General features: G+C 40.5%; 1 protein-coding gene across 3 annotated transcripts; it reads left to right on the top strand.

The window, feature by feature from the left end:
• On the top strand, positions 1–27,907 carry Pdss2 (Decaprenyl diphosphate synthase subunit 2). 3 transcript variants are annotated; one of them, XM_068369259.1, is made up of 10 exons: positions 1–315; positions 5,825–6,022; positions 6,299–6,427; positions 8,915–9,113; positions 22,336–22,474; positions 24,040–24,149; positions 24,700–24,861; positions 25,422–26,123; positions 26,176–26,429; positions 26,482–27,907. In XM_068369259.1, the coding sequence occupies exons 1-8, from the start codon at positions 137–139 to the stop codon at positions 25,578–25,580; spliced, it is 1,275 nt and encodes a 424-aa protein (XP_068225360.1). In that variant the 5' UTR covers positions 1–136; the 3' UTR covers positions 25,581–26,123; positions 26,176–26,429; positions 26,482–27,907. The 3 variants fall into 3 exon arrangements, with proteins under 3 accessions (XP_068225360.1, XP_068225359.1, XP_068225358.1); XM_068369258.1 differs by having other exon boundaries at positions 25,422–26,327; positions 26,380–26,429; XM_068369257.1 differs by having other exon boundaries at positions 25,422–26,429.

Below are 27,907 nucleotides of genomic sequence, written 5' to 3'. Positions count from 1 at the left end.
AAGTCATCTTCAGTTCACCGACAGACGTCATTGTGTCAGGACGTCTTTTACGTAACTCCTATCTTCCCCGGTGTTGTCCTTTACGTGATCCTACCCGAGTGAACAATAGTGATAAACTTGAAGGATATTCATCAAGATGAGTCGTAATATAAGGCACTTTATGAAATGTGGCCAGCGGCTCATAGTGCAAAACCCTCACGGGCGTGGGGCGGGCTGTCCGAGGTCGTCATGGGCGTCTGTGGGCGTAGGCCCACAACAACAGTTGTTTGGTCCTAATAACATTAAGCTAATCTCAACTTCTGCTTTGATTCTCAGGTTTGTAGAAATCCTTAATTTAATTCATTACAATTTTATAACTTGCGTAACCATTACTTAATGGTAGGCATAGCTTGGATTACGTAGTCTGTCGTAGACCTACGTACGAACCAGACGTAGGGCTATACTGTAGGTTTTGATTATAGCCTATTTTAATATAACTAATTTTCCCTTATTTTAATCCAATTTAGGGAAAAATCTAAGTTCTGTTCTCTAAAATAGGAACCTTTTATGCATACCAAACCATGCTCGTAGGTTAGGCCTATAAGCTTGACCTTAGGCTATAACCCGTCAGTCTTTGAACTTAGGCCTATTAGATGAATTATAGATAAGGTCGTAAATAGACCTAAAAAAGCCTCTATAATTCTTTCAACTTTGCAGGTTTTAGAACTTTTTAGTATGGTCCTATAGGCCTATCTTATAGTTTATTCAGGTTTTAAAACATTTAGTAGGTTCTATAGGCCTATTTTTTAGTTTAGGCTTAAGCCTGAAGGTTTATAGGCTTAGCTATTCACAGCCTAATAATTTTATTCTTCTTGGCGTAGCTCATTTGCATCGGACAAGTTTTGCCGTGCTGTTTAGTCTACCTGTAGGTTAAGATCCCCGTATTTGGCATAGGCCTAATTTAATGGTCAATAGGCGAAATCTCTGTAGTAAGGCCGTTTCAGTCTTAAGGTTCGATTATGGGAGAACCTGTTTTGTTGTTTAATAGTGATGGTGTACGGGTAAATATTTACAATTTTTTGCTTGGTATCATTATGATTTCAACCAATACCGGTGTGACGGTCTGAACAATCCCCTGGTCTCAAAATTCTCCTTGACATTGTATGATGGTTCTTTTCCGCCATTAGCTTGCTTCGCTCGCATGAAAATAAAACATCAAGCTCGTATGTACTGGCAAGCGGTAATGTTGAGCTGCGCACGCAAACATTACAAGAAAATTAATCTTCAACTTCGTATGCACTGGCAAATGGTAATGTTCGCGCATGCGCAGATTATCAAGGAGAATTCTGAGACCGGGGGATCGTTCAGACAGTCACACCGGAGAATGGATATACAAATGTATATTTTTGGAGTGAATGTAGTCGATTGGGACATGGTAAGCAAAGAATATGGTAATATAAAGGGGGATCGCAGGCCCCCTCTGCGGGGAAGTATGTAAGGATATGGCTCCTAGGTTAGGTGGTGATTTTGTCGGTTTAATCATAGTTGCGGAGGGAAATGCTGTTCGCAGCCTTTGTATGTCAGCGGCCAGTTCCTCCAGCGTGCATAGTAATTAGACCCAACTAAACTCCCCCCTTAACCTAACCTACAAGCCGTGTTCTTACTAACTTGCCTAACCGGGGGACGATATATCATACTTACACCTAGCTTTTCTAAAAGACGGGTGTTTCCTATGAAAGTCAGTTTTCTTTGGACAAGACACATTTTCAATACAAATAAAAAATGATCTAAGGATTAATAAGCAATGGGGTTAGTGTGTGCAGCGCAGCATGTATTGCTTGCCAGTACGTAGGAGCTTTGTTCCTCTATTTCTGCGAGCGCACGGCAGAGCAGAAACGGCTTGATTTCTTAAAAATATCCACTTTCTTAGATGGTCAGACGGGTTTACTCTTGAAATGAAGGATAAGTTCAGTGAGAGTACATTATTTACTATAGGAAAACCTTTTTTTTTTTCCGATTTTTTCCGCCTGTAACTATAATTTTACCCTTGTCTGTGAAATGTCTTTCAGTCTGCCAATGAACTACAAAGGTTTCATATAATTTACCTACCTCACAATGGGCTTTTTGGATTTTTTTACCGTATATTTTTGTCACAAATGAATAGGTTGGGATTTAGGACTCCCTAAAGAACAATATTCACATACTTCAATTACTTGTTGCTCTTGTGTGGCTCGCTCGACTCGCAGGGGCTAGGATGGCGGGTTCATCCTTGCTAATATCCTTGGACATGTTGTACAATGCTAGTGGCATTTTCAAATCTGTTGGAAGCAGGTCGTCTTGATGCTATTCGACTTTTAAAACATTTACGTTTCTGGCTTTAATTGCATGTTCTTTTAATCTTTATTTATAATAAACGATACCAGCGTCAATGACCTTCAATGTCAGGATGCCAAAGAACTTCAAATCATTCATTCGCTCGACTTGCAATCAAACATTATCTAAATTCTTCTGTTTTCACAAGCTTTGCATGTTGCACTAGCATTTTATTGTGTGGGAGCTTATTTTGCAGATATTCTCGATTTTCAGATAGAGTATAGTGATGTACTTGCACTATAGTATACAAAGTGGGTAAAAGAAAGACAGCATTTTCCAAAATTTGCTGCTAAAACTGGAACATTACTGACTTGGCATCATTAATGTTGTAGGGACTAGAGGAGAAGTTGGAAAGACTAGATATCTGATGATTTGAAAATTTAATACCTTTTTTCGTGCAATATAGTTTCTTAGGAAATAGCTCAATAAATATTGTCTCCTGGGTCGGGTTAGTATTGTCGGACCATAGTAAGGTCAGTACTGGGCACCCTATGGTAGGTTGCAGGTCAGGTTTAGAATTCATTCCAGATAAGACTATTTATTTTTTTCTCTTGGAAGCTTTTGCAATAATTTTTAAATATTACCCATTCTACATCTCTACTTATTTTGGTAGGGCTCTTTGTCCTACGTAAGGTTAGTTTGATGAAGGGGATATCTTAATGCATCCTTTGAAATCCTTATATGCTGTACGTTGATCTGTATGAAATTATTCTTCTTGCAGGGTCAGCTTTTTCTTTCGTAGATTAGCCTATATCATAAATACTGTACAGGGTTTGTGTGTGGTCAGTAGCAATGTTACTCTACGTCCTTAGTTTGAAAAGTGCTTAGCCAGTTCCATTGTGCATCTAAAATTTAAAGTGCAGTGCTGGATCTACAAGGTACCTTTTTATGTTTACATTCTGTAAGGATTTGAGGAATCTTGACGTCTGTTTTAATCAGCAAATCCACACTATTCCAACACTGGTGGAATGTGTTCAACTTCTTAAAAGACTATATCATCAGGAGGTTATTGTTTAATTTTTGATAAATATTTACCTTTGCACCGATCAGTGTAATTTTCTTGCCTATTGAACTGTTCTAAAATATTTATGTACTGGAAATTTAAAAAAAAAAATTTTCTAGTATGACCAGTTATCCAAACCATCCAAAGCACAGGAAAATGTTAGTTACTACTGCTAGCCATGCTACAACCCTATTTGGAAAAGCAGGATGTTATATGCCCAAGTTCTCCAACAGGGAAAAATAGCCAAGTGAGGATAGGAAATAAGAAAAAACTACTGAAGTAATCAATAATATAAAATGTTTAAGATCGGTAACATTGGAACGGATCTAAATTTGATGTCAAGAATCATGCTGTAAATTTGATATAATCATGCCTAAAATTTTATTCAAAGGAGTCTTTTAGAACTAAAAAATTGCTACCAATGCAGAAATCTGTATGTTGAGGAGCCACCGTCCTTGACCTACTTACAATCATACTTTGAGTTTTGTTATGACTCGCTTTATGCCCCATAATTTGCACCATGCGCTTATTTTAGCTTTATCTTAAGGAATTTAACGACCATGGATTTACATTCAATAGGTAGGAATTGATGCAGAGAGAGTAGCATCATCAGCACATGCAACGAGCCTGTTTTCTAGGCCAATTTTCATGTGTATATAGTATGAAAAGTGATGGTCCAGGAACATTGCCTTGATCACCAGATATCACATAGGTATACTGTACTAACTATGGTGCACATAGTTAGTCTCTTACTCACAAATTCAATATTGATGCTAAGGAAAGACTTGCTTCTTCCTTATTGTTTGAGTTTGAAAACAAGGGCTGTATGATTAAGTTGGTCAAAGGCCAATCCTAGGAACTTCTGACCACAATCAAGGGATTTCTGTATAGCATTGTATATTGTAGGGAGGGCATCACATGCTCCAAGGCCTTTACAAAAGGCACATTACTAACTAGGAACTAATTACTGTATTGCCCACAACAAACCTATTTAGGTGTTTTGCCAAAAGACGTTCAAAAACTCAAATACTGGTATTGGAGTTAAGGAAATTGGGCAATATTCAACAGTGATAGCTACCACAAATACATTTACTTATGGAATAACATTACCAATTCTCCAACAAGTGACAAGAGAACTTTAATACCTGTGTTTCACCAATGAAGTCTCAAAATGTGCGGAGAGGTTATATTTGTTAATTCTTAGTTTCTATTATTGTATAGTTTGTTGTGCTGGAGTATTAAGGAAATTAAGGGTATGTCTAGTAATCAAAAGTACCTCATCTTACTTAACGGGACATAGATTGCCTTATCCTTATTTACCTGGGAGGACAGTGACCCTCTTCCCTTTTTCCCTATGTAAACACTGAAAATCGATTGATAGAGAAGTTCTATTTTCTTGTAATCAATTAAGTTATTTCTTTGAACCAACTCATAAGATTAATAGTTCACAATCTTTCATCAATATTAAAGCCATGACCACTCGTCATATCTTAACAATAGATGAGATTGAACAGTTTTAAAGGGAGGCTTATAATCTTTATTAATTTTAAATGAATACTGTTGATTAGTCAGGAGATTATGTACAGTAATAGACATCTAATATCACTGCCAGATTTTGGCTGACAATTAAAACGCTTCCAGAAGGCTAAAATCACCACCTGATCTTTGCTGAGGCTGAATCTATAATGTTTACAACCATTATGAGATAGCTATGATTTGTCACTTTGATAAATTCAAAATTGTAAGCAAAATGATAATGGCTTTATATGTAGAGATTGTATCCCACACTGGGTTCCATTAATAGGTCATTTGGTATTTTTTTACGCTAATCTCAGGGTTTCTTTTAATATATGGGAGAAACTCTCCTTGCAAGCAAAATCATTCATAAATAAAACTAAGTACTCATATTTATTAATGGTGCAAGGATACACATGTTTCCATTATAGTATTGTAATGAAGTTGCATGTTTGAGAACTCCAGGTTTGTTCCTAAACGGGACAAACCTTCCTCCTTTAATAGGAATACTGTATGCTCTCAGAATAGCTGTAACTCAGTTTCTAAAATTATAGAGATGTTGGTAGTACTGACTTAGACTGCCGGGTCCCTGGACCTGCTGTTTCATTTTCGTTTTGTTATAGGTTTTGCAATGTTCCAAAAATTGTAGCTGACTGACAGTTTGTGTATGTCTATATAGTGGACTGGTGCTTTTCATTAGACAAGGTACATTTATTCTAAAAATAGTGGCGTAAGAAGTGGATCGAAGTCTCCTTTTGCTCCGAAGAGGTCTGAGTGTTTAGATGTCTTGGGATTTCAACCTGCCAGTATAGTGACAGGGACTTCCTCACACCTAAGGATAAGTCAACTATTAAAGGGGTCCGTTTTGTATAGTTAGGAAAAATAGAAATAATTTTTTAAAATTTTTAGTATTACATTATTTCTTCTAATCAACAAACTTTTTTTTATTTCCAGTAAAGACAAGAAGCCATACAGCACAGTACCCCAAAGAGCACCCGACTGGAACAGAGCTGTCAGCGATGCGGAGAAGATCGTCGGGTACCCTACGTCGTATCTCACCTTGAGATCGCTGCTGTCGGACGAAATGTCAAATATTGCCGTCCACATCAGGAAGTTAGTCGGATCTTCTCATCCATTACTCAAGACGGCCAAGTAAGAACTTGTGCGTACCGTTGAAATGTTGCTCTTTATTTCTAGTCTTATATATTTGTCAATTGTTTTCAGGTACAGACTTAATTATAGTATGTTATTGTGTAGTTTTATATTTACATATGGATTTTCTTGAGTATAAAACAGTGGTTATTAAATTTAGTTAGATTTTACTGTACTCCTGGATAGGGGTAAGGATTTAGTTTCAATATTGTCATTTGTTATTACTGGTACTAATAATAGAAAAATTGTCATTCAAAATTCTCTATTACCCAACAGGAGACTGATCTACAATGGACGTAACAACATGCAGACCAGAGGCCTCATTGTTTTGCTGCTATCCAAAGCAGCAGGCCATGTCAATCTAGATGAGATGGATAAAGACCAGTCAGCAGGGGTCTCCCATAGGTTGGTTGTGCTTAATTAATATTTTCTTAGAGAACGATTTTGCAGATGGTTTTTGTTCTTACACTTAGTACAAGCCTTCAACCTTTAATAGGAATACAACCACTGAAGCTGGGATGACCATTCAACTTGTTAATGCAAACGGCTTACTGTCAGGTAGTGGGGTATATCCCATCCACTACCTTCACTTTGACTTTGGCTGCTGAAGATTACAGGGTACTGATCTAGCAGATTCCTCTGATGTTTTTGCGTTGGGAACAATGTCAAACAATGAAGGGATGGAAGTATTCAGTACAAGGTACAAGAGCTCACCCTCTTATTACAAGACACTTCCTCTCCTCCTAAGGCAGGGAAGTGAGTGGCTGGATTGTTAACTAAGTGAAGAAGGATTTCTTGATGAAGGTGGAATTAATGTCGCAGTACCAGTCCAGAAAGACCGATCGAAAGGTGGAGAACCTTCCCCTTGGTAAGGAATTAATGTAAGCTCTTGCGTCTTCTTGTGGTATGGGGATGTATCCTTTTATCCTTCTCGGAGTACTCTGATCAGCTCTGTGTAGGAGCTCATGTACCCCCTACCCGTGCTTTCGTTTTTTCAAATGAGCACGTACACTACTGGTAGGAATAAAGGGCGTCGCACTTTTCCTCTATTTTGAAGTTTGATCTCGTTCTTACGGAGAGCAGGAAGCAGTACATTCCTATCCTTTCCCTGTTAGGGACGGTCCTGCTCTAACAGTAGGAGGAAGTTGCCAGTACACAGGATGTCCGATCTTGCAGTCACGAGACACTGACCAGTCTCTGCATGGTTTCTTCAGTCTTACTACTGTGTACCAATCACAGCCACAAGAAGGGTTCTGATACTAGGTACATGAGCTCCTGCTATTGGTGCTAGCGCTCTCATATAAGACGGGACAGCAGCCACAATCATCCCCTTCCTTCCTCTGTTTCCTGAAGCGCTTCATTCGCCGCTGTTCATCGTTTCAGCAATTGCAGTGCTAATAACAGTGATCTGATAAAGTCTCGGGCAAGGGGTGCACTTAGTTCTCTGACCTGGAGTCTCCTGCCATTGAAACCACCTCCAGGATCAGCCATCTTACCAAAAGGCCTTTGGATCCAAGGCAAGAGGGAGAGTAATGAACTTTCTCTTTTCATGCAGGTTCCCAAGTCTTTCTGTTCAGTTCTTCCATTGGGAAAGTCTACTGAGAATGTATAGCTGATCATCTTTCAAAAGGAAGTCTTAAGAACCATATGGTTGGCCATCAAGATTATTCACGCTTACCTCTTTTTACAGATTTGATACTTTCATCTCTTGTGGTTTTTTCGTCAATTGATTTGTACACAATGCTGCAGGATATAAACATTTGATCTCCTTTTACCATGATCTAAATCATATTTAATGGCCAGACAGAAATGGAGGACTGGATATAGCTTTTTTTCCCCTTGAAAATCTATATTTCCCTTATAGTGATAGACTAAAATCTGCTGCAACTCCATTTCCAGGTCATTAGGCCTTGGCCGGAGTTCTCGCTTCCACTCCTACACAGGACCAGAGTGCTTTGGCATTTCGTGGGAAAGTAAACCAACCAGTATGTCCCCTATTAAAAGATGAGGGTTTGTAATTGTATAGTAACTGTAAATTCTTTGGAGATTTTTATTTTTCCTAATTATACAAGCTTAAGTCAAAGTATTACTTTCTACCTCAACCACCTTGCAAGTGTCAGTGGCTACTAGGTGTGCTGGCATTGGTGCGGTGCTTCCCTACCTCCCGCCAATAAGTATAGACACTGCTTTATAACTAGAGCAAGAGGGGTCCAGCTACTTTGAAAATATACTTCCATTAAATGATTGTTTTGTATAGTTAGAAAAAATACAAACCTGGATTGCCATTTGCCATATATTACAGGTAGTTTTGAATTGCATTTCCAGTACAGTATTTGAGACAATCAGTCGAATATTAAGAAAACTGAATTATTTTTTATTAAGTGATGTTATTCAGGATATTATGAGTTCTTTGAATGTACTACATTTCAGTTAGATAACTTTTTTCCTGTAGAATAAATGTTTGTGACACTATACATGTATGGCGTGACATTAACGCAGTCTTTGATAATTTGACTGGTAGCTCAGTTGACTCTAGCATTGAAGTAAACTTTGTAATTTTATGTTAGGCAAGACATTTAAATGGATGTAAATTTGCATATCTACATAATGATTACTTTAAAAGCAACTTGTTCATGGTACAGATTTATTTCAGTTAAGACTTATTGTATATCCTTCTACCCTACCTATGTTCCTGCCTCCTCTCCATCTTGTTGTCCAGTGTAGTTTTACTTTGCAATGTAAAAGAAGTCTTTCCATGTGACTACTGTAATCTTTAGCTTTTATGGTTATTCTTAATTTTGTTGTCTATATTTATGGACTTGGTTAAGTCCCTAATCTATGGCTTATCAAGTTCCGAATAGCTGTTTACTCAGTCTTTCTATTGCCTTTCAGACAAAGAAGCTTGGCTGAAATCACAGAGATGATCCACACTTCTCATTTGCTTCATAGAGGCGTGGTCAATATATCCAAAGACATGTTTGATGGTACCACTATGGAAGACATGAAGTTTGGGAACAAGATCGCAGTTTTAGCCGGCGATTATCTTTTGGCGAATGCTTGTACTGGTTTGGCTGCTCTACGGAACACAGAGGTATTTTTTTTTTTATGAGATTGTGTTCATAATTTTTTTTTTCTAGAAGCTCAGTTTTTTATTTACCCATTTGTTTTTAAATTTCCTCATTTTTTCCTTTTAATATACACGTGTCTCTAGTCTATCTATATACCAAGGCACTCCCCCCAATTTTGGGGGGTGTAGCAGACATCAAACTAATGGAGAGAGAAAAAAAAAAAAAAAAAAAAAAAAAGAGGACCTTTCCTGTATATGCTCCTCCCAGCCTGACGAGGGACTCAACCAGAGTTAGGCTGGTACTGCTAGGGTACCACAGCCCACCCTCCCCCATTATCCACCACAGATGAAGCTTCATAACGCTAAATCCCCTACTGCTGCTACCTTTGCGGTCATTAGTAAAATTAGTTTAATAATGAAATATTTTGGAATCGGTTGGTAAGAAGCTAAGTTGCGATGCACCCTAGACACTTTTCCAGGTTAAGCATATTTGTGCTTTAAATTATCTTCCTCTGGATTGTTGCATAGATTGTTGAAAGGCATAGTCTGCGTATGACCGTGATCTATACACTTATTTGGTTTATCTTTTGATGGGGAACAGTAGCATGAACTAAATAAGTGTTGTTAGGTGGTGAATACTCCTCTGTTCCTCTAATAGAGAAGTGTTTTCGTTACAGCAAAAGTTAAGTTACAAGCGCATAAGGATACTTACTTTTCATTGATGGGTAAATCATAGTTGGGATGTTTTTGATGATGACATTCCAGCACCATTCTTTAATATAGCTCTTAACCAGCTAAGTTTTGATAGCAATTAGCTTGAGGAGTTCATAACTACTACAGCTTTCTTTAAATCTCAAAAGGCCAGCGAGCCTTCACACAAAGCAGTAATTCTGATCTTTCCTGTTTGATTGCAAACCCTAGTGTACCTGCTCAAGTCAGGTCTGGTGGTATTAGTACAGTAATGCCTCGGTATTCGGCCAGAATTCATTTTAACTGTTAGATATAGATTCATTCAAATACTGAATAATTTTCTCGTTACAAATAACGTAGAAGTGAATAATGCTTTCTGAGTCCCATTTGATTTGCTAATAGCATGACAGTCTTAAAGGAGTGATAGTTATGTAGTTTTTACAAACATTAAATACAATAACACACACAACTCAAAAATAAAAACATGAGTCATTTCATCATAAGAAAACTGTCTTTTTGGCTGCGATATGAAGGCGCAAGTGGATGCCAGTGTGGGGATGGAGTGAGTAATTGCCTGGGGGGGGATCCCCTTCCATATAGACAACTGGTTATTGAAGTTCGAGGGGTTCTTCCCTTTCTGTCCATTTGGGGTAGGTTTTTCTTTAGTTAAAAGCTGATCCAATGTTTGTTGCTTTTGCCTTTTTTAAATATTTAACTTAGCCGGTGAATATATAATAGCTGCTGCTCCGGCGGCTCGACAGAAAACACACAAAAACTCGCGAGCGATCGCTATGAAGGTTGCGGGTGTGCCCACCAGCGCCAACTATCGGCCAGATACCGCATATGCATGTAAACAAGCCTCAATTCTTCTCTGTCGGTCTGATCGACAAGACGTACCATTACTCGCTGTTAACCTGGAGTTTTTTCAACAGACTTGGTGAAGTACTTCATTTTGGTTTGAGCTTTCGCAGTGCAGGTGTTTTATCTTCAACTTAAACTCTTGATTCAGATTTTTTGGACAGATTTAATTGTTGATGACTTTGGACTTTCTTTGACTTTTTCAAAATGGCTGACCCTTCTCCAATTCCTAGATTTCGTAAGTGTAATGCTAGGGATTGCAATAGGCGTCTTCCAAAGGCCTCTCTCGACCCACATACTGTGTGTTCTAATTGTCGGGGTAAAACCTGTCGATTAGGAGATCGGTGTGAGGAGTGCGTGGTCCTTTCGGAATTCGATTGGCTTGAATATGACAAGTATTCTCGTAAGCTAGAGAGAGATAGGGTGAGGAGAAGTTCCTCTAGATCGGTAGATTTTCCTCCTCCCATGCTCCTGAACCTAATCCTTCCCCTGTAGTAGTTGTGCCTGAACCCTCTACTAGCACCCAGGAACCATCAATGCGGGATATGTTACGTGCCATTCATGCTTTGGGCGAAAGAGTTGAGTCGTTAGCTACAGACCGTAATCAACTCATGGCTGACGTTAAAGAGTTAAAGTGTCAGAGTGCCACAGTGGAAAATCGTGGGAGTGATTAGTGCGCAAAGTGTTATCAGTGTTGCGACCGAGGGTTCGTCTGTTCGTGCCTGTCGTTCGCCTAGTCCGAGACCTCTTGCAAGCTCCCAAGCCCCAGGGAGAAGTAATGTCGTACGACTTATGGGTTTGAGAGGCCTTGATCAGCGAACAGACGTTCCCTCTATGGTTTCAGGCGTGTCTCATCAAGACCGCCCCTACCATAAGACGAGCGAGACCATTTTCTCCTCGTCATCCGAAGGCTTTTCGCGTAAGAAACCGTGGAGCAAGGTTTCGAGGCCCTTAAAGCGAAAGTCAGTCCCTTCAGGACAGGTCCAGTGTCCTGGTTGTAGCCATTGGGACAGCTCTGACCCTTTTCAGTCATCGGAAGACTGCTCGCCGCCTAAGCAGAAACGTAACACAGGCTCCGAGAGTCTTGGTGTAGGCAAGGTTTTGCAGTCACAGACGTTACCCTCGTCTCTTACCGCATCCATTCCCGTTGATCCTAAATGGGTTGTACTGCAAGACATGCAGATTAAGCTCGCCTCCCTTATGGAAGACTATTCTGCTGAAAAGGTTCACGATGATCCTCGCCGCTTAGCTGATCGAGATCCTGGCCGTCAGCCGCCCAAACGAGCCTTTGCTCGTCCTGTTGACGTTGGAGTTACTAAGTCACGTCATTCACGTTTTGTAGAGCCTCACTCGATGCAGTCCCGTGTTGACTTTCAGCCGCATGTGGACGTTCAGCCGCTTCCTAATGCTCTTGTTGACGTTCAGGACGTTCGCCAACCAGCGAAGTTGACTTATTTTGACGCTGAGCGTCAAGCACCACAGTCAAGAGTTGTATTGACTGCGCAGTCTAGGCAGTCAAGACAGTCTCGAGTTGACGTCGAGCGTCCTCCCGCTTCTGTTGTTGTTGACAGTCAGGCTGTTAAGCAGTTACATGACGTAGCGTCCTGGACTGCTACTGATGCACCAGTGCGTGTGGACTCTGCGTCTCAAGCATTGCCACCAAGGCAGGTCTCCCCTTTGCTTGTTACTCAGCAGTTGTCGGACGAAGATCCTTCAGATGAGGACGTTGCTGATCCTCATCATGATGATCATCCTTCAGATGTAGACGAACCTAAGACGGTTCCTCCTTCGATGGACTTTAAGAAGATCATGTTGATTTTCAAGGATCTTTTTCCCAATCACTTTGTTGCTGTTGCTCCTCGTTCGCCACCGTCTGAGTTTGCTCTAGGCTTACCTGCTACCAAGCCAGCCTTTACTAAGCTAGTGCTTTCTCGCTCTTCCAAGAGGGCTTTACGACTTTTAGGCGACTGGTTGGATACCAGGAGGAGTTTGGGGAAGACGGCCTTTGCCTTCCCTCCTTCTAAGCTTGCTTCTAGATCGAGCGTCTGGTATGACACGGGAGAAGTTCTCGGCTTGGGAGTCCCTGCCTCTGCCCAGGGTGACTTCTCAAGCCTCGTAGACTCTCCCCGTCGCCTGGCCATGAGACGCTCGAAGATTAGTTGGTCCTCTTCGGACCTTGACCATCTGCTTAAAGGCGTATACAGGGCCTTTGAAGTATTCAACTTTCTTGACTGGTCATTAGGAGCTTTAAGTAGGAAAATCTCTTCTGCTGACTGAGATGTTTCCTTACTTATCATGTCATGTATGGATAAAGCCATCCGCGATGGCTCCAATGAGCTCGCCTCCACTTTTACGTCGGGAGTCTTAAAGAAGCGAGATACCCTTTGCTCTTTTCTTTCGGCAGGAGTTACTCCCTGTCAGAGATCAGAACTGCTCTTTGCTCCCTTATCAGCGTCCTTGTTTCCGCAACAACTGGTTAAGGATATAGCTTCTTCGCTTGTGCAAAAGGACACCCATGACTTGATGGCGTCCTCTGCTCGCAAAGGTATTCCTTCTACATCCTTTGCTGTAAGACCCAGGATCGAGACTCCGGCATCCAGATTTATCCCGCCCTTTCGTGGCAGAGCTCCCAGCAGGGGAAGCGCTCGTGCCGAGGGAAAGAGAGGTAAGAAGAGAGGAGCCAAGTCCTCACGTGGCAGAGTCTGACTGCCCACAGCCTCAGACAGCGGTAGGAGCCAGATTGAAGAGCTTCTGGCAGGCCTGGGAGAAGAGGGGCGCAGACCAAGAGTCTGTTCGGTTGCTCAGAGAGGGGTACAAAATTCCGTTTGTACGCAAACCTCCTCTAGTGACAACTCCCGTAGACCTCTCTCCCAGGTACCGAGAGGAGTCAAAGAGACAAGCCCTAAACCAAGAAGTGTGTCTGTTGCTAGAGAAGGGAGCGGTGGTGAAAGTCTCGGACCTTCAATCACAGGGGTTTTACAACCGTCTCTTCCTAGTCCCAAAGAATACAGCAGGTTGGAGACCGGTGCTAGACGTCAGTGCGCTCAACGTTTTTGTTACGAAAACAAAGTTCACTATGGAGACCACGAAGTCCGTCTTAGCAGCGGTCAGAAAGGGAGACTGGATGGTCTCTCTCGACCTACAAGATGTGTACTTCCACATTCCTATACACCCGGATTCCCAACCGTTTCTGAGGTTTGTTTTCAGGAATGTGGTATACCAGTTTCGGGCCCTGTGCTTTGGCCTCAGTCCTGCTCCTCTCGTATTTACGAGGCTCATGAGGAATGTGGCAAAATTCCTCCATTTATCGGGAATCCGAGCCTCCCTGTACTTGGACGACTGGCTTCTCAGGGCATCGTCCAGTCATCGCTGTCTGCAGGATCTTCATTGGACGTTGGGTCTGACCAAGGAATTGGGACTTTTGGTCAACCTAGAAAAGTCCCAACTGATCCCATCCCAGACTATTCTTTATTTAGGGATGGAGATTCGCAGTCCAGTTTTTCGGGCTTTTCCGTCTACCACCCGAATAGAACAAGCCCTGCTTAAAGTCCAACTAATGCTGAAGAGAGAACGGTGTTCAGTCAGGAATTGGATGAGTCTCGTAGGGACTCTATCATCCCTGGAGCAGTTTGTCTCGCTAGGAAGACTACACCTTCGGCCTCTCCAGTTCCATCTAGCCTTTCACTGGAACAAGGACAGGACGTTAGAGACGGTATCAATCCCGGTCTCCGAACCAGTAAAGGCATGCCTGAAATGGTGGAACAGCAATATCAGTCTGAGAGAGGGACTATCCCTAGCAGTCAAGAACCCAAACCACGTGTTGTTCTCAGACGCGTCGGATTTGGGTTGGGGTGCGACCCTGGACGGTCGGGAATGCTCAGGTCTGTGGACCTCAAGTCAGAAGAGCATGCACATCAACGGCAAGGAGCTATTGGCAGTCCACTTGGCCTTGATGAAATTCGAAAGTCTCCTTCGAAACAAAGTGGTAGAGGTCAACTCCGACAATACCACAGCTTTGGCGTACATCTCCAAGCAAGGAGGCACACACTCCCTCACGCTGTACGAGATCGCAAGGGACCTGCTCATTTGGTCAAGAAATCGAGGCATCTCCCTGTTAACGAGATTTATCCAGGGGGACTTGAACGTCTTGGCAGACTGTCTCAGTCGGAGGGGTCAGGTGATTCCCACGGAATGGACCCTCCACAAGGACGTGTGCAAGGGTCTTTGGGCGACTTAGGGTCAACCCACCATAGACCTCTTTGCCACCTCGATGACCAAGAGGCTTCCAATCTATTGCTCACCAGTCCCAGATCCAGAAGCAATACACATAGACGCATTTCTACTGGATTGGTCTCATCTGGACTTGTATGCATTCCCACCATTCAAGATTGTCAACAAGGTACTGCAGAAGTTCGCCTCTCACGAAGGGACAAGGTTGACGTTGGTTGCTCCCCTCTGGCCCGCGAGAGAGTGGTTCACCGAGGTACTTCAATGGCTGGTAGACATTCCAAGAAGTTTTCCTCTAAGGGTAGATCTATTACGTCAGCCCCACGTAAAGAATGTTCATCAAAGCCTCCCCGCTCTTCGTCTGACTGCCTTCAGACTATCGAGAGACTCTCAAGAGCTCGAGGCTTTTCGAAGGAGGCAGCCAGTGCGATTGCAAGATCGAGGAGAGCTTCTACCATTAGAGTATACCAGTCGAAGTGGGAAGTCTTTCGAGACTGGTGCAAGTCAGCATCTGTGTCCTCGTCCAGTACCTCTGTAGCCCAAATCGCAGATTTTCTTTTACATCTGAGAAATGTTCGGTCCCTCTCAGCTCCCTCGATTAAGGGCTACAGGAGCATGTTGGCTTCGGTCTTTCGTCATAGAGGCTTAGATCTTTCCAACAATAAAGATCTCCAAGATCTCCTTAAGTCTTTCGAGACCTCTAAGGAACGTCGTTTGGCGACTCCTGGATGGAACTTAGACGTGGTCCTAAGGTTCCTCATGTCAGACAGGTTTGAGCCATTACATTCAGCCTCCCTGAAGGATCTCACCCTCAAGACGCTTTTCCTAGTGTGCTTGGCTTCGGCTAAAAGGGTCAGTGAACTTCATGCCTTCAGTAAGAACATCGGCTTTTCTACAGAAAAAGCCATATGTTCACTTCAACTTGGTTTCCTGGCCAAAAATGAACTGCCTTCTTGTCCTTGGCCTAAATCTTTTAGGTAGTAGGTTGGCCAGGGCACCAGCCGCCCGTTGGGATACTACCACTAGAGAGGTATTGGATCCTTTGACTGGCCAGACAGTAATGCATTGGATCCCTCTCTCTGGTCACGGCTTATTTTTTCTTTGCCTACACTTACACAGAATAGTTTGGCCTATTCTTTACATATTCTCGTCTTTCCTCATACATCTGACAACAATGAGATACTTAACACATCTTCACCCAAGGGGTTATTATTATTATTATTATTATTACTATCCAAGCTACAACCCTAGTTGGAAAAGCAAGATGCTATAAGCCCAGGGGCTCCAACAGGGAAAAATAGCTCAGTGAGGAAAGGAAATAAGGAAATAAATAAATGAAGAGAACAAATTAACAATAAATCATTCTAAAATAAGAAACAACGTCAAAACAGACATGTCATATAATAAACTATCAACAACATCAAAAACAAATATGTCATAAATAAACTATAAAAAGACTATGTCTGCCTGGTCAAGAAAAAAGCATTTGCTCCAACTTTGAACTGTACTGCAATTTGTTCAGTGTACTTTCCTCTTGGTAAGGGTAGAAGAGACTCTTTAGCTGTGGTAAGCAGCTCTTCTAGGAGAAGGACACTCCAAAATTAAACCACTGTTCTCTAGTCTTGGGTAGTGCCATAGCCTCTGTACCATGGTCTTCCACTGTCTTGGGTTGGAGTTCTCTTGCTTGAGGGTACACTCAGGCACACTGTTCTATCTTATTTTTTTTTCTTCCTGTTTTTTTGAAATGGTGTGTTGGGCAGGCTTAATAGAAGGGCCATGGATGCCTGGTGGTTTATCAAGAGGTTGTCTTTTCCTTTTTCTGATTATTTTTCTTCTCAAAACCATCCTTACTGTCCTCCCTTTAGTTGAAGTGGCTATCCTGGAGGGTATTTAGCCTTGCATGGTGTATCGGCTCCTCCATGTTGACCAGTTTTTCCGACTTTTTACTATAGTCTATGGGTATCATCAATCACTTTGTTTTTAATTCTGTACGTATTGTTTTTGTTATAATTCTTGTTAATCTAGTTTTTAAGTATGCTGTCTCTTTTTTATTTCTATTAATTCTTATGCTGTCTGGAGACATTGAGCGAAATCCGGGACCAGTACGTCCTAGATTTCGTCAATGTCGTCTTCTGTATTGCAATATTCGTGGTCTTCATGCAAATATCCAAGACCTTACAGTTGCGTCCAGACAGTATGATATTCTTTTGTGCTCAGAAACTTTGGTTTCTAATATGAGGCACTCATCTGAGCTCCTTATAACTGGTTTTAAGAAACCAATAATGTTGAAACGTGATGCCATCCCTAGGGCCAGGGGAATGGCGGTGTATATTAGGACCGAGTACCCTGCTTCTCATAAGTCCTGCTATCAATGTGGATGTCATGAGATCCAGGTAATAAAAGTTTGTGGCAGGCATAACAACTTTTATTTGTGTTCGATCTACCGGAATCCAGACTTAGATGATTCTATCTTCGATTGTCTTCTTACCATTATGGCTAAGATACAAGAAGATGATAGAAAGGCTTCTTTTGTCTTTGTTGGTGATTTTAATGCTCACCATAGGGAGTGGTTAAGTTCTATCTCTCCTACCGATCGCCATGGCTTAAGAGCTTTAGACTTTGCCTCTGAATCAGGCTGTGAGCAAATCATAAATGAAGCTACTCACAGGTCTGGTAATTGCTTGGACCTCGTATACACTGACTCCCCTGGCGTTATAATTAGTAAGGTTGGTTCTCCAGTCGGGACATCTGATCATGCCTTGATTTCATTATTAGTGAAGACTGAGCAGCCTGTCCCTGATATATCATATTCTTGTAAAATTTATATGAAATCCCAAGCAGACTGGAATGGGATTTTACATGATCTTTTGTGCTTGAATTGGTCACAATTATATAATAGTGTAGATCCTGTTGTCCCTTTGAATGAGAATCTAGTCAACATAATTGATAGGCGTATCCCTTCTCGTGTGCTAAGGTACCGAGTGAAGGACAAACCGTGGTTCAATGATGATTGCAGACGTGCTTATTTGGAGAAACAGGAGGCCTATCATCTTTGGAAGGGGAACAGATCAGATTTGACCTGGAACAACTATACTCAGCTTCGAGCTTTTGCTCAGAGTTTATGCCTCAACTGAAAAGGAGTACAATTTAACCATAAAAGAAACACTTTCTGGTACAACTCAGGAACATAAATGGTGGTCTACCCTTAAATCTGCACTCTTTGGTGTAGATGCAACAGTTCCTCCTTTACTTAAACCAGATGGCTCAGTCACTCACTGTCCTAAGGAAAAGGCAACCCTTTTGGCTGATGTTTTTGACAGTAAACAGAGTAATGAAAAACTTGAACTTCCTCTTTCCTGTTTTCCTGAGGCTAAACTAACTAGTTTAGCTTTTCGATCTCGTGAGATTAAAGCTCTGTTGATGGACCTTGATGCTTATGGAGGTGTAGACCCAAATGGTATTTTTCCTTTGTTTCTTATAAAGACAGCAGATTTCTAAGCTCCAAAGTTATCTGTTATTTTGCGCAAGTTAGCAAGAAGAGGAGCTTTTAGCACTAGTTGGAGAATTGGTAATGTTACTCCTCTATGTAAATGTGTTTGTGGTAGCTCAAGTCCCACTGATTACCGCCCAATTTCCATAACTCCCATATTATCTAAAGTTTTTGAACGTCTTCTGGCAAAACGTCTTAATAGGTTTGCTGAAGGTAATCATCTACTCCCTAGTTTGCAATTTGGTTTTCGTAAAGGCCTTGGAGCATGTGATGCCCTTCTTAATATCTCCAATGCTGTACAGAAATCCCTTGATTGTGGTCGGGAAGTTCGTATGATTGGCCTTGATTTTAGTGCTGCCTTTGACCGTGTTAATCATGAGGCCCTTGTTTTCAAACTGAAACAGTTGGGAGTGGGTGGGTTGTTTCTTAGCATTATTATTGATTTTTTAAGTAATAGATCTCAAAGAGTTGTTGTTGATGGGCACCATAGTGATTATAGGAACGTGATATCCGGTGTTCCACAGGGTAGTGTTCTTGGCCCATTACTTTTCATACTATATACACATGACATGTGGTTTGGCCTAGAAAACAAACTTGTTGCATATGCTGATGATGCTACTCTCTTTGCATCAATTCCATCCCCTGAATGTAGATCTGGGGTTGGTGAATCCCTTAATAGAGATTTAGCTAGAATTAGTGCATGGTGCAAATTATGGGGTATGAAGTTGAATCCTAACAAAACTCAAAGTATGATTGTAAGTAGATCAAGGACGGTGGCTCCTCAACATCCGGATCTCAGTATTGATAATGTTTCTTTAAATATGTATGACACTTTCAAAATTTTAGGTGTGATTCTCGACAGTAAATTTACTTTTGAGAAACATATAAGGTCTCTGTCTTCTTCAATTGCACAAAAAATAGGCTTATTGAGAAAGTCTTTCAAGATTTTCGGTGATCAATCTATTCTGAAGAAGTGTTTTAATTCTTTCATTCTACCTTGTTTTGAGTATTGTTCTCCTGTTTGGTCTTCAGCTGCTGATTCTCATCTTAATTTGTTGGACAGAAACTTACGGTCTATTAAATTTCTTATTCCTGATCTAGATATTAATCTCTGGCACCGTCGTTTAATTAGTTCATTATGCATGTTGCATAAGATTTTTCATAACTCTGACCATCCTTTACATTCAGATCTCCCTGGACAATTCTATCCTGTTCGTAATACTAGGCAGGCAGTTAATTCTAATAGCTAGGCCTTCTCCATCACGAGGCTCAATACTACGCAGTACTCCAGAAGTTTTATTCCAGCTGTTACCAAGTTGTGGAATGATCTTCCTAATCGGGTGGTTGAATCAGTAGAACTTCAAAAGTTCAAAGTTGGAGCAAATGCTTTTTTGTTGACCAGGCGGACATGAGTCTTTTTATAGTTTATTTATGACATATTTGTTTTTGATGCTGTTAATAGTTTATATATGACATGTCTGTTTTGACGTTACTGTTTTTAGAATGCTTTATTGTTAATTTGTTCTCTTCATTTATTTATTTCCTTATTTCCTTTCCTCACTGGGCTATTTTTCCCTGTTGGAGCCCCTGGGCTTATAGCATCTTGCTTTTCCAACTAGGGTTGTAGCTTGGATAGTAATAATAATAATAATAATATACCTTGCTTATCAGAGATCGTAGGCAACGAACTTGAAAGAGTGCTATGTCCAGTTAGAGCTCTTAAGTTCTACTTAGCCCGTACTAAGTCCTTACGAGGTGGATCTGAGGCATTATGGTGCTCAGTTAAGAAACCATCAATGCCTATGTCAAAGAATGCTTTGTCATATTTTATCAGATTTTTAATACGAGAGGCTCATACTCACTTGAATGAAAAAGACCGATGTTTGCTTAAGGTTAAGACGCATGAAGTAAGAGCTATAGCAACTTCCGTGGCCTTTAAGCAAAATAGATCTCTGCAAAGTATTATGGACGCGACCTTTTGGAGAAGCAAGTCGGTATTCGCGTCATTTTACTTAAAAGATGTCCAGACTCTTTACGAGGACTGCTACACACTGGGTCCATTCGTTGCAGCGAGTGCAGTAGTGGGTGAGGGTTCTACCACTACATTACCCTAATTCCAATATGCTTTTAATGTCTCTTGAAATGTTTTTAATCTTGTTTTTGGGTTGTACGGAAGGCTAAGAAGCCTTTCGCATCCTGGTTGATTTGGCGGGTGGTCAAAGTCATTTCTTGAGAGCGCCCAGATTAGGGGTTTGATGAGGTCCTGTTGTATGGGTTGCAGCCCTTGATACTTCAGCTCCTGGGAGTCTTTCAGCATCCTAAGAGGATCGCTGGGCTTCGTGAGGAAGACAGACTAACAAGGCAGAGTAATCGTCTAAGTCAACTTCCTTACCAGGTACCTATATATTTGGGTTTTGTTATGTTATAACTGTCAAAAAAACTAAGCATATACGCTGTAAACTTAATAACTCTGGTCTCTACCCACCACCATGGGTGTGAATCAGCTATTATATATTCACCGGCTAAGTTAAATATTTAAAAATATTTTAATTATAAAATAAATTTTTGAATATACTTACCCGGTGAATATATAAATTAAAGGTCCTCCCTTCCTCCCCAATAGAGACGCAGCGGGATGAGAAGAATTGAGGCTTGTTTACATGCATATGCGGTATCTGGCCGATAGTTGGCGCTGGTGGGCACACCCGCAACCTTCATAGCGATCGCTCGCGAGTTTTTGTGTGTTTTCTGTCAAGCCGCTGGAGCAGCAGCTATTATATATTCACCGGGTAAGTATATTCAAAAATTTATTTTATAATTAAAATATCATATTTTGCAGAATTTTATGGTAATGAATCATAACATGATCATTGGAAAGGTTTACATCCCTATTGGATATTATGGTATCAGGATAAAGTTTTTTTCAACAAAAAAGGAATGGAGATTTGAAAGCTTTCGGTTTTTGTTCCTTGTAAGATAAGTTTCTCATTGTAAAATTATACAGTATTTAAAAATTATAACTGCTTGGTTGTACAGTAGTGTATTGTAAATGAAACTTTTAATGAATAGTGCGAGATATGTTCAGTAATTCAAGAAAAATTTTGATTATTTAAATGTTTAATTAATAAAGCAAGTCTGTAGATCTTTAAAAGTGTAATACTATCTGGAAATTCTGCCATAATTTGGTAACACCAGCAACATTGCCCTATCAGGCAGGAGAATGCCCCATACAGTGTACATATGATAGTGTCCAAGCCCCCTCTCTAAGCTAGGACCAAGGAGGGCCAGGCAATGGCTGCTGATGACTCGGCAGATACCTATAGGCTCTCCCAATCCCCCATCCTTAGCTCACTAGGACGGTGAGGTTGCAGTCTAAAGAAATCCCCCATCCTTAGCTCACTAGGACGGTGAGGTTGCAGTGTCTAAAGAAACTATAAAGTTTAAGTGGAACTCGAACCCCAGTCTGGGAATCCCCAGTCAGGGACGTTACCACATCGGCCACTACAACCCTAGAGGGAAAAATAAATTAACCCTTTTACCCCCAAAGGACGTACTGGTACGTTTCACAAAACTCATCCCTTTACCCCCATGGACGTAATGGTACGTCCTTGCAAAAAAATGCTATAAAAATTTTTTTTTTTCATATTTTTGATAATTTTTTGAGAAAATTCAGGGCTTTTCCAAGAGAATGAGACCAACCTGACCTCTCTATGACAAAAATTAAGGCTGTTAGAGCAATTTAAAAAAAATATACTGCAAAATGTGCTGGGGAAAAAATAACCCTGGGGGGCTAAGGGTTGGAAATTTCCAAAGAGCCTGGGGGTAAAAGGGTTAATGAATATATAGCTAGTGGCGGTCAGTATTTTATACTCGACTTTTATAAGTTTAGGAAAATTTATATTCTCATTATTACTGGGACATGTTGTAACTCCTAAATAGCGAGAGGTTCAGCGATTGTTTATTAATGTTCTTGTTTTGCAGGTTGTGGAGCTTATCAGCACAGCGATTAGCGACTTCATGCAAGCCGAGTTTCTAGGAGCCAGGGACAGTCAAGGAAATCCACTTCCAGACACGGATATTAATATTAAGGACTGGGAAGAGAGAAACTTCTTATCTGCTGGTAAAGTTCTGGCTAAGCTGTGTTTTTATCTTTTGGTCTATTCTTAGTTTTGATCATTTTTAAAACAGAGGGTAAGGGCCTTTTGGCTCATGCATGCTCTTATTTTTTAATCCTATGAAACAGTAACTTTTCAGGCAGTGTTTGACTTTTATTTTCCAGCTGTTTTAGCGATGATAGATGTGTAGCAATTTTTTTTTGTCTTGAGGATAAAGCAAATCCTATCTTGCAAAGTTTTAATTCCAGTCAGAAGGAATCTTTTGTTAAAGTCTTCTGAGCACTGTAATATGCCCTGGTATATTTTTGTTAATACTAAGTGGATGTGGTCTCATTGTTAGTATTTGTATGGTTGCTTTAATAATATAGGGTTGGAATGGTAGACTATGTACAAATGAGCAAGGACAAAAGTAATATACCCATTAGGGGAACACACTGTTAGTGTTGAATTACACCATTGAGCCCATTTTGATTTGTGGTGGTCTTGGATGTGTTAAGTGAAAAGATAAAAATTAAGAGTTGTGGGAGTTGCTATATACAGATGATTTGGTGAATACCTCTGAAAATGAGGAAGATTTACAGAAGTGTTGTAGAGTAGCAGGAGTCTTTGGAGAGCAGTGGCTTGAGAGTAAATGTGGACAAGATGCAAGTCATGGTTAGCAGTAAGGAAGGTATGGACAGGATAGCCATGCATGAAAATAGAAGCTTTGTTATAAAACAGGTGGAACCATTTAAGTACTTGGGATCTACTAGGGTAAGGAGGGAGGATGTGAGGATATGAGATGTGTGGGAGAATTGGGAAAGAGGTAGCATGAATGGTATGTGATAAGAGCCAATCAAGAACTATAGCACATTGTTAATGTAGGGATCGGAAACGTGGTCTCTCAAGACGAATAGAGGAAGCAAACCTTGAGGGAACTGAAATGAAAATGCCGAGTTGGATTATGGTAATGTGACTGCTTGAAAGATTGGAAAATTATGAAATGGAAAAATAGCAGACAGTAAAGACTACAGTGGTTATGAGTGTCACCTCAGATGTAGGAACATGAGGGGGAAAAGTGTTGGGAGAAGTTCGAGAGGGAGGTAAAGAATTAGATAGCGCGATAAGGTCAAGGATGATATGAAGAGGAGAGACTTAGGGGAAGAGGATGCATTTGATAGAAGGCCTTAGAGAAGGCGCACCAGGCAACAGACCTTCAATGTGGTGATAATGGTGGGAAAGATGATGATTATTGTATAGTCTGAGAGTATTGAAGTTGGTGTGTGGTTTCCTGTCATTTTGATTGCATCACCTAAGGTTGAGCTATTTTTTAGTGTCTGCTAGCCTTAATAGGCTGCTTATGTGATTTGCAACTTAACGATCATTGGGAACTATGAGTGAAGCGTTTATATAGTTAAAAAAAATATCTCGAAGTGTTATTTAAAAAAAACTGTCAAAGAATCGGGTGGTTATGAATCTTGCGTACCTCACTGCTGTAATTTAGCTATTGTTTAGCACTGTCAAGATTAACTGTTTATTTCCTATTACGTATGAAGGAATGATTTCTCAAGGAGTCTTTTATTGTTTGCAGGCAGTCTGTTGGCGAAATCGTGTCGGTGCGCAATGGTGCTCGCGGGGCACGACGAGGGAATGCAGGATAAAGGGTTCGAGTTCGGCAAGGAACTTGCCTTGGCCTGGCAGGTGAGTTTTGATTGGTGCTTAATTTACGGAGGGTAAAGAAATTTTCCAAGGTTAATCATTTTTCAGTTTTGAATATATTTTTCAAATACAATGAAAAAGGAAACTCACTTAGAATATAGGTAACTTTTAATAAAGAGTTCATCATCATCGTCATGGTTTTTTATCAAGCCTTCATCATGGTCGTCATGTTTTTTATTAACATCATCATCATGATTATTTTTAATTGACTTCATGGTTTTTTTTTTATTAAAACTTCATTATTGTTTTTTTTTATCAAGACTTCGTTTTCATAATAGTTTTTTATCAAGACTTTGTTTTCATAATGTTTTTTATTAAGACTTCATTTTCATATTTTTTTATTAAGACTTCATCATGATGTTTTTTATGGAGACTTTATCACCATTTTATTTTTTATTAAGACTTGTCCTGAAGTTCATTCACTCCTGTCCTTGCAATTGCTGGATATCCCTCTAATCCCCATCATTGGGCTGTATGGCCCAAATTCATGATTCCAGAGCCACCCCATTGATAATATTTTTCTCTATTCCAGGCTTACACAGACCTTCAACCATTTTTAGACTTTTACCGCTACCCGCCTGGGTCCCCTTTTGACCTGACTTCCAGTCCAGTTGTTATGCATATCACCGAAGATCCTGGCCTTGTGGAACAAATTAGCAAAGTTGATGTTTGGGATGAACATGATTTTAAGAAGGTAAGTTTCTTTTTAAAATATATCCACTCATTAGAGTACTGTAGAGCATAATAATTCAATTTATGTTGTGAGATTTTGCACCTAGGTTGTTTGTTTTTAAAACTGTCAGTGTTGTTCATTCAAGTGTAGTTAGTCTTGTATTTATGTTCAATATATGCAAAAGGTAAACAAACCCATGTCAGAACCACAAGAAGAATGGCATGGGAGTTGAAGAATTCCAATGGTTTCAAATGATTGTTTACAATAGCATAGTAGAGTTCATTCAGTTTATTTATTATACCATAGTAGTCCATTTAGTTTATTTACTATAGCATAGTAGTCCATTCAGAATGAATTTACTAATAATAGTCCATTCAGTTATTCACCACTTTAGTTTGTGATGTATTTTGCACTTAACAGTAGATTATTATTGCAAATTTGTGCCATGCAAAACTGTCCATTGTAAATTTTAATGTTTTATGGAAGTTGAATATAAAGGTTTCTAGCAAATTTTCTTTAGAAGTAAAGTATACTGTCCACTTTAAACCCAGAGGAGTTGAACAACCAATTTTCTGCCGCAGATCCACGAAATCGTTACGAGTGGCAATGGAGTTGAAAAAGCCAAAGAGTTGTGCCAAAGACATTCCAAGGCTGCGCTCAAAGTTCTGCACGAAAGTTTCGAGCCCTCGGACGCTCGCACCGCGCTCGAAAACATCATCCATGCCCTACGTATCGATTAGTGGATGGAGGAGATTCTCACATTAAAGTTGTTGTTGTTGACTTATTATCAGCCTTGTTATAATGACCATCAGTATAGTTATTTCCACAGATTATTAGTAGTAAATGATCGCCAAAAGTTGGTGCAAACAGCATTTGATTGGTGGGAGGGTGGTGTCCAAAAGTTGGTGTACACAGCGGAAGACATTTGATTGGTGGGAGGGTGGTGTCCAAAAGTTGGTGTACACAGGGGAAGGCATTTGATTGGTGGAAGGGTGGTGTGCAAAAGTTGGTGTACACAGCGGAAGGCATTTGGTTAGTGGGAGGGTGGTGTCCAAAAGTTGGTGTACACAGCGGAAGGCATTTGATTGGTGGGAGGGTGGTGTCCAAAAGTTGGCGTACACAGCGGAAGGCATTTGATTGGTGGGAGGGTGGTGTCCAAAAGTTGGCGTACACAGCGGAAGGCATTTGATTGGTGGGAGGGTGGTGTCCAAAAGTTGGTGTACACAGCGGAAGGCATTTGATTGGTGGGAAGGTTGTCCAAAAGTTGGTGTACACAGCGGAGGGTATTTGATTGGTGGGAGGGTGGTGTCCAAAAGTTGGTGTACACAGCGGAAGGCATTTGATTGGTGGGAAGGTTGTCCAAAAGTTGGTGTACACAGCGGAGGGTATTTGATTGGTGGGAGGGTGGTGTCCAAAAGTTGGTGTACACAGCGGAAGGCATTTGATTGGTGGGAAGGTTGTCCAAAAGTTGGTGTACACAGCGGAGGGTATTTGATTGGTGGGAGGTTGGTGTCCAAAAGTTGGTGTACACAGCGGAAGGCATTTGATTGGTGGGAAGGTTGTCCAAAAGTTGGTGTACACAGCGGAGGGTATTTTATTGGTGGAAGGGTGGTGTCCAGAAGTTGGTGTACACAGGGGAAGGCATTTGATTGGTGGGAGGGTTTTGCATGAACTGTTTAGTGCATTTGATTTAGAGTATGTTGTGATAGCTTGACTGCGGATATTCTGCAGGCTGGGCCATTTTCTTCACGTTACTAGTTAGAGGATCGTTGTTTATTTTAGAATATATAAGATTTTCAGGCTTTCACTTTAATTTTGATATGCAATAGATTGCTAGCAAGATTTGGTTGCGTTCCCCTAGTGTCTTGAAATTTGAAGATTTGCTCGTCCAAATCCAGTGTTCCTTTTGTCGTAAAATTTAAGGTTACTTGCTCGCCCAAATCCCAAATTACACCGTAGTTGTCTGGACCTTACAAATCTCTTAAATCCCTTCTATTTGTGAAATGGGGTGTTAACTTCATAAAGCCTAAGTTGCATTGATGGCAGACCGAAGATTTTGTATATACAGTACTGTAGCTAGGCAAGAGTTAATCAAAATGCATTGCTTTAGTCTTGTAATAGGAAGTGCTTCCAGTGTGATGTTTACTTTGCCTTTCTTATTGAGTATTGTTTCACAGAAAGTTCCCTTTAGAGCATTGGGCTTCGACAGGCACAGAAACGTAAAGTTAATAGGTAGCCGTTGTAGTCGTACGGTACGTAAGGCAACATCGTGTCAGGGTAATGTAGACTCTTTAGAATATAGCAATATAATGGTGGATTCTATTGAACGTGACAATCAATTGAATAATTACCTCGAACAGTGTCAAAAATAAGGGAGCTCAGCTGTACTCGGAACTAGTAGTCGGTAGTATTTTAGTTAGGCTGTAAACTGTGAAGCTGTAAGGTCAGTAAGAAGTAAATTTCCTTTGTATTTTAAGTTATTAAAACTGTAAAGGAGTCGTACTGGACCTGGTAGTTTGCGAGACTAAATTGCATCAGGTCTTTAGTTTACTTACAAGAATAGAGATGTAAAGTAAGACTAGATTTTTCAATCCGTCCAAGTGGTATTTGTAACGGTTGTGTATTTTGCTTAGCTACTAATTTCCTGTAACAAAGAGGCTGAAAAGCGTTTATGCAATATCTTTTCTTTTAGTTGGTACTGTGATCTTCATTACACAAGTACTGTACAAATATTTTTTGCCTGTAATGATTGTCAGAAGTGATTGTTTAGGAATTTCAGGTGGTCATTTTAACCTGCTGAATTTCAGTATATATGGTGGTACTCCAATGTCTGTTTTTACTACCAGTATATTGTATAAAGTTTACCTAAACTATATTCATTGTCAAGGATGGTGAACTTTTATTATTATTTCAGTTAATCTGATAAGAAATTTTTAAAGTTCTTTATTCTTTCTTATATCCAAAGTGCAGGAAAAGTTATTTTAACTGCATTTTTTTTGGATGATTTGTGCAATTTTTTCCCAAAGTTATTTACCTGTCCTGACTGGAGCTCTTCAAATAAAGTTTA

This window comes from Palaemon carinicauda, unplaced genomic scaffold (genome assembly GCF_036898095.1).
Source record: "Palaemon carinicauda isolate YSFRI2023 unplaced genomic scaffold, ASM3689809v2 scaffold441, whole genome shotgun sequence".
NCBI classification, from domain to species: Eukaryota; Metazoa; Arthropoda; class Malacostraca; order Decapoda; family Palaemonidae; genus Palaemon; species Palaemon carinicauda.
Note: the sequence above shows the minus strand (reverse complement) of the source record. Positions and strands in the feature narration are given on the sequence as shown.

Excerpts from the sequence above, each read along its gene's own strand:
- Pdss2 (XM_068369259.1), top strand. The coding sequence starts at position 137 with ATGAGTCGTAATATAAGGCACTTTATGAAATGTGGCCAGCGGCTCATA. Across the intron at positions 316-5,824 it reads ACTTCTGCTTTGATTCTCAG|TAAAGACAAGAAGCCATACA; the intron begins GTTTGTAGAAAT and ends TTTTATTTCCAG. Across the intron at positions 6,428-8,914 it reads TCAGCAGGGGTCTCCCATAG|ACAAAGAAGCTTGGCTGAAA; the intron begins GTTGGTTGTGCT and ends ATTGCCTTTCAG.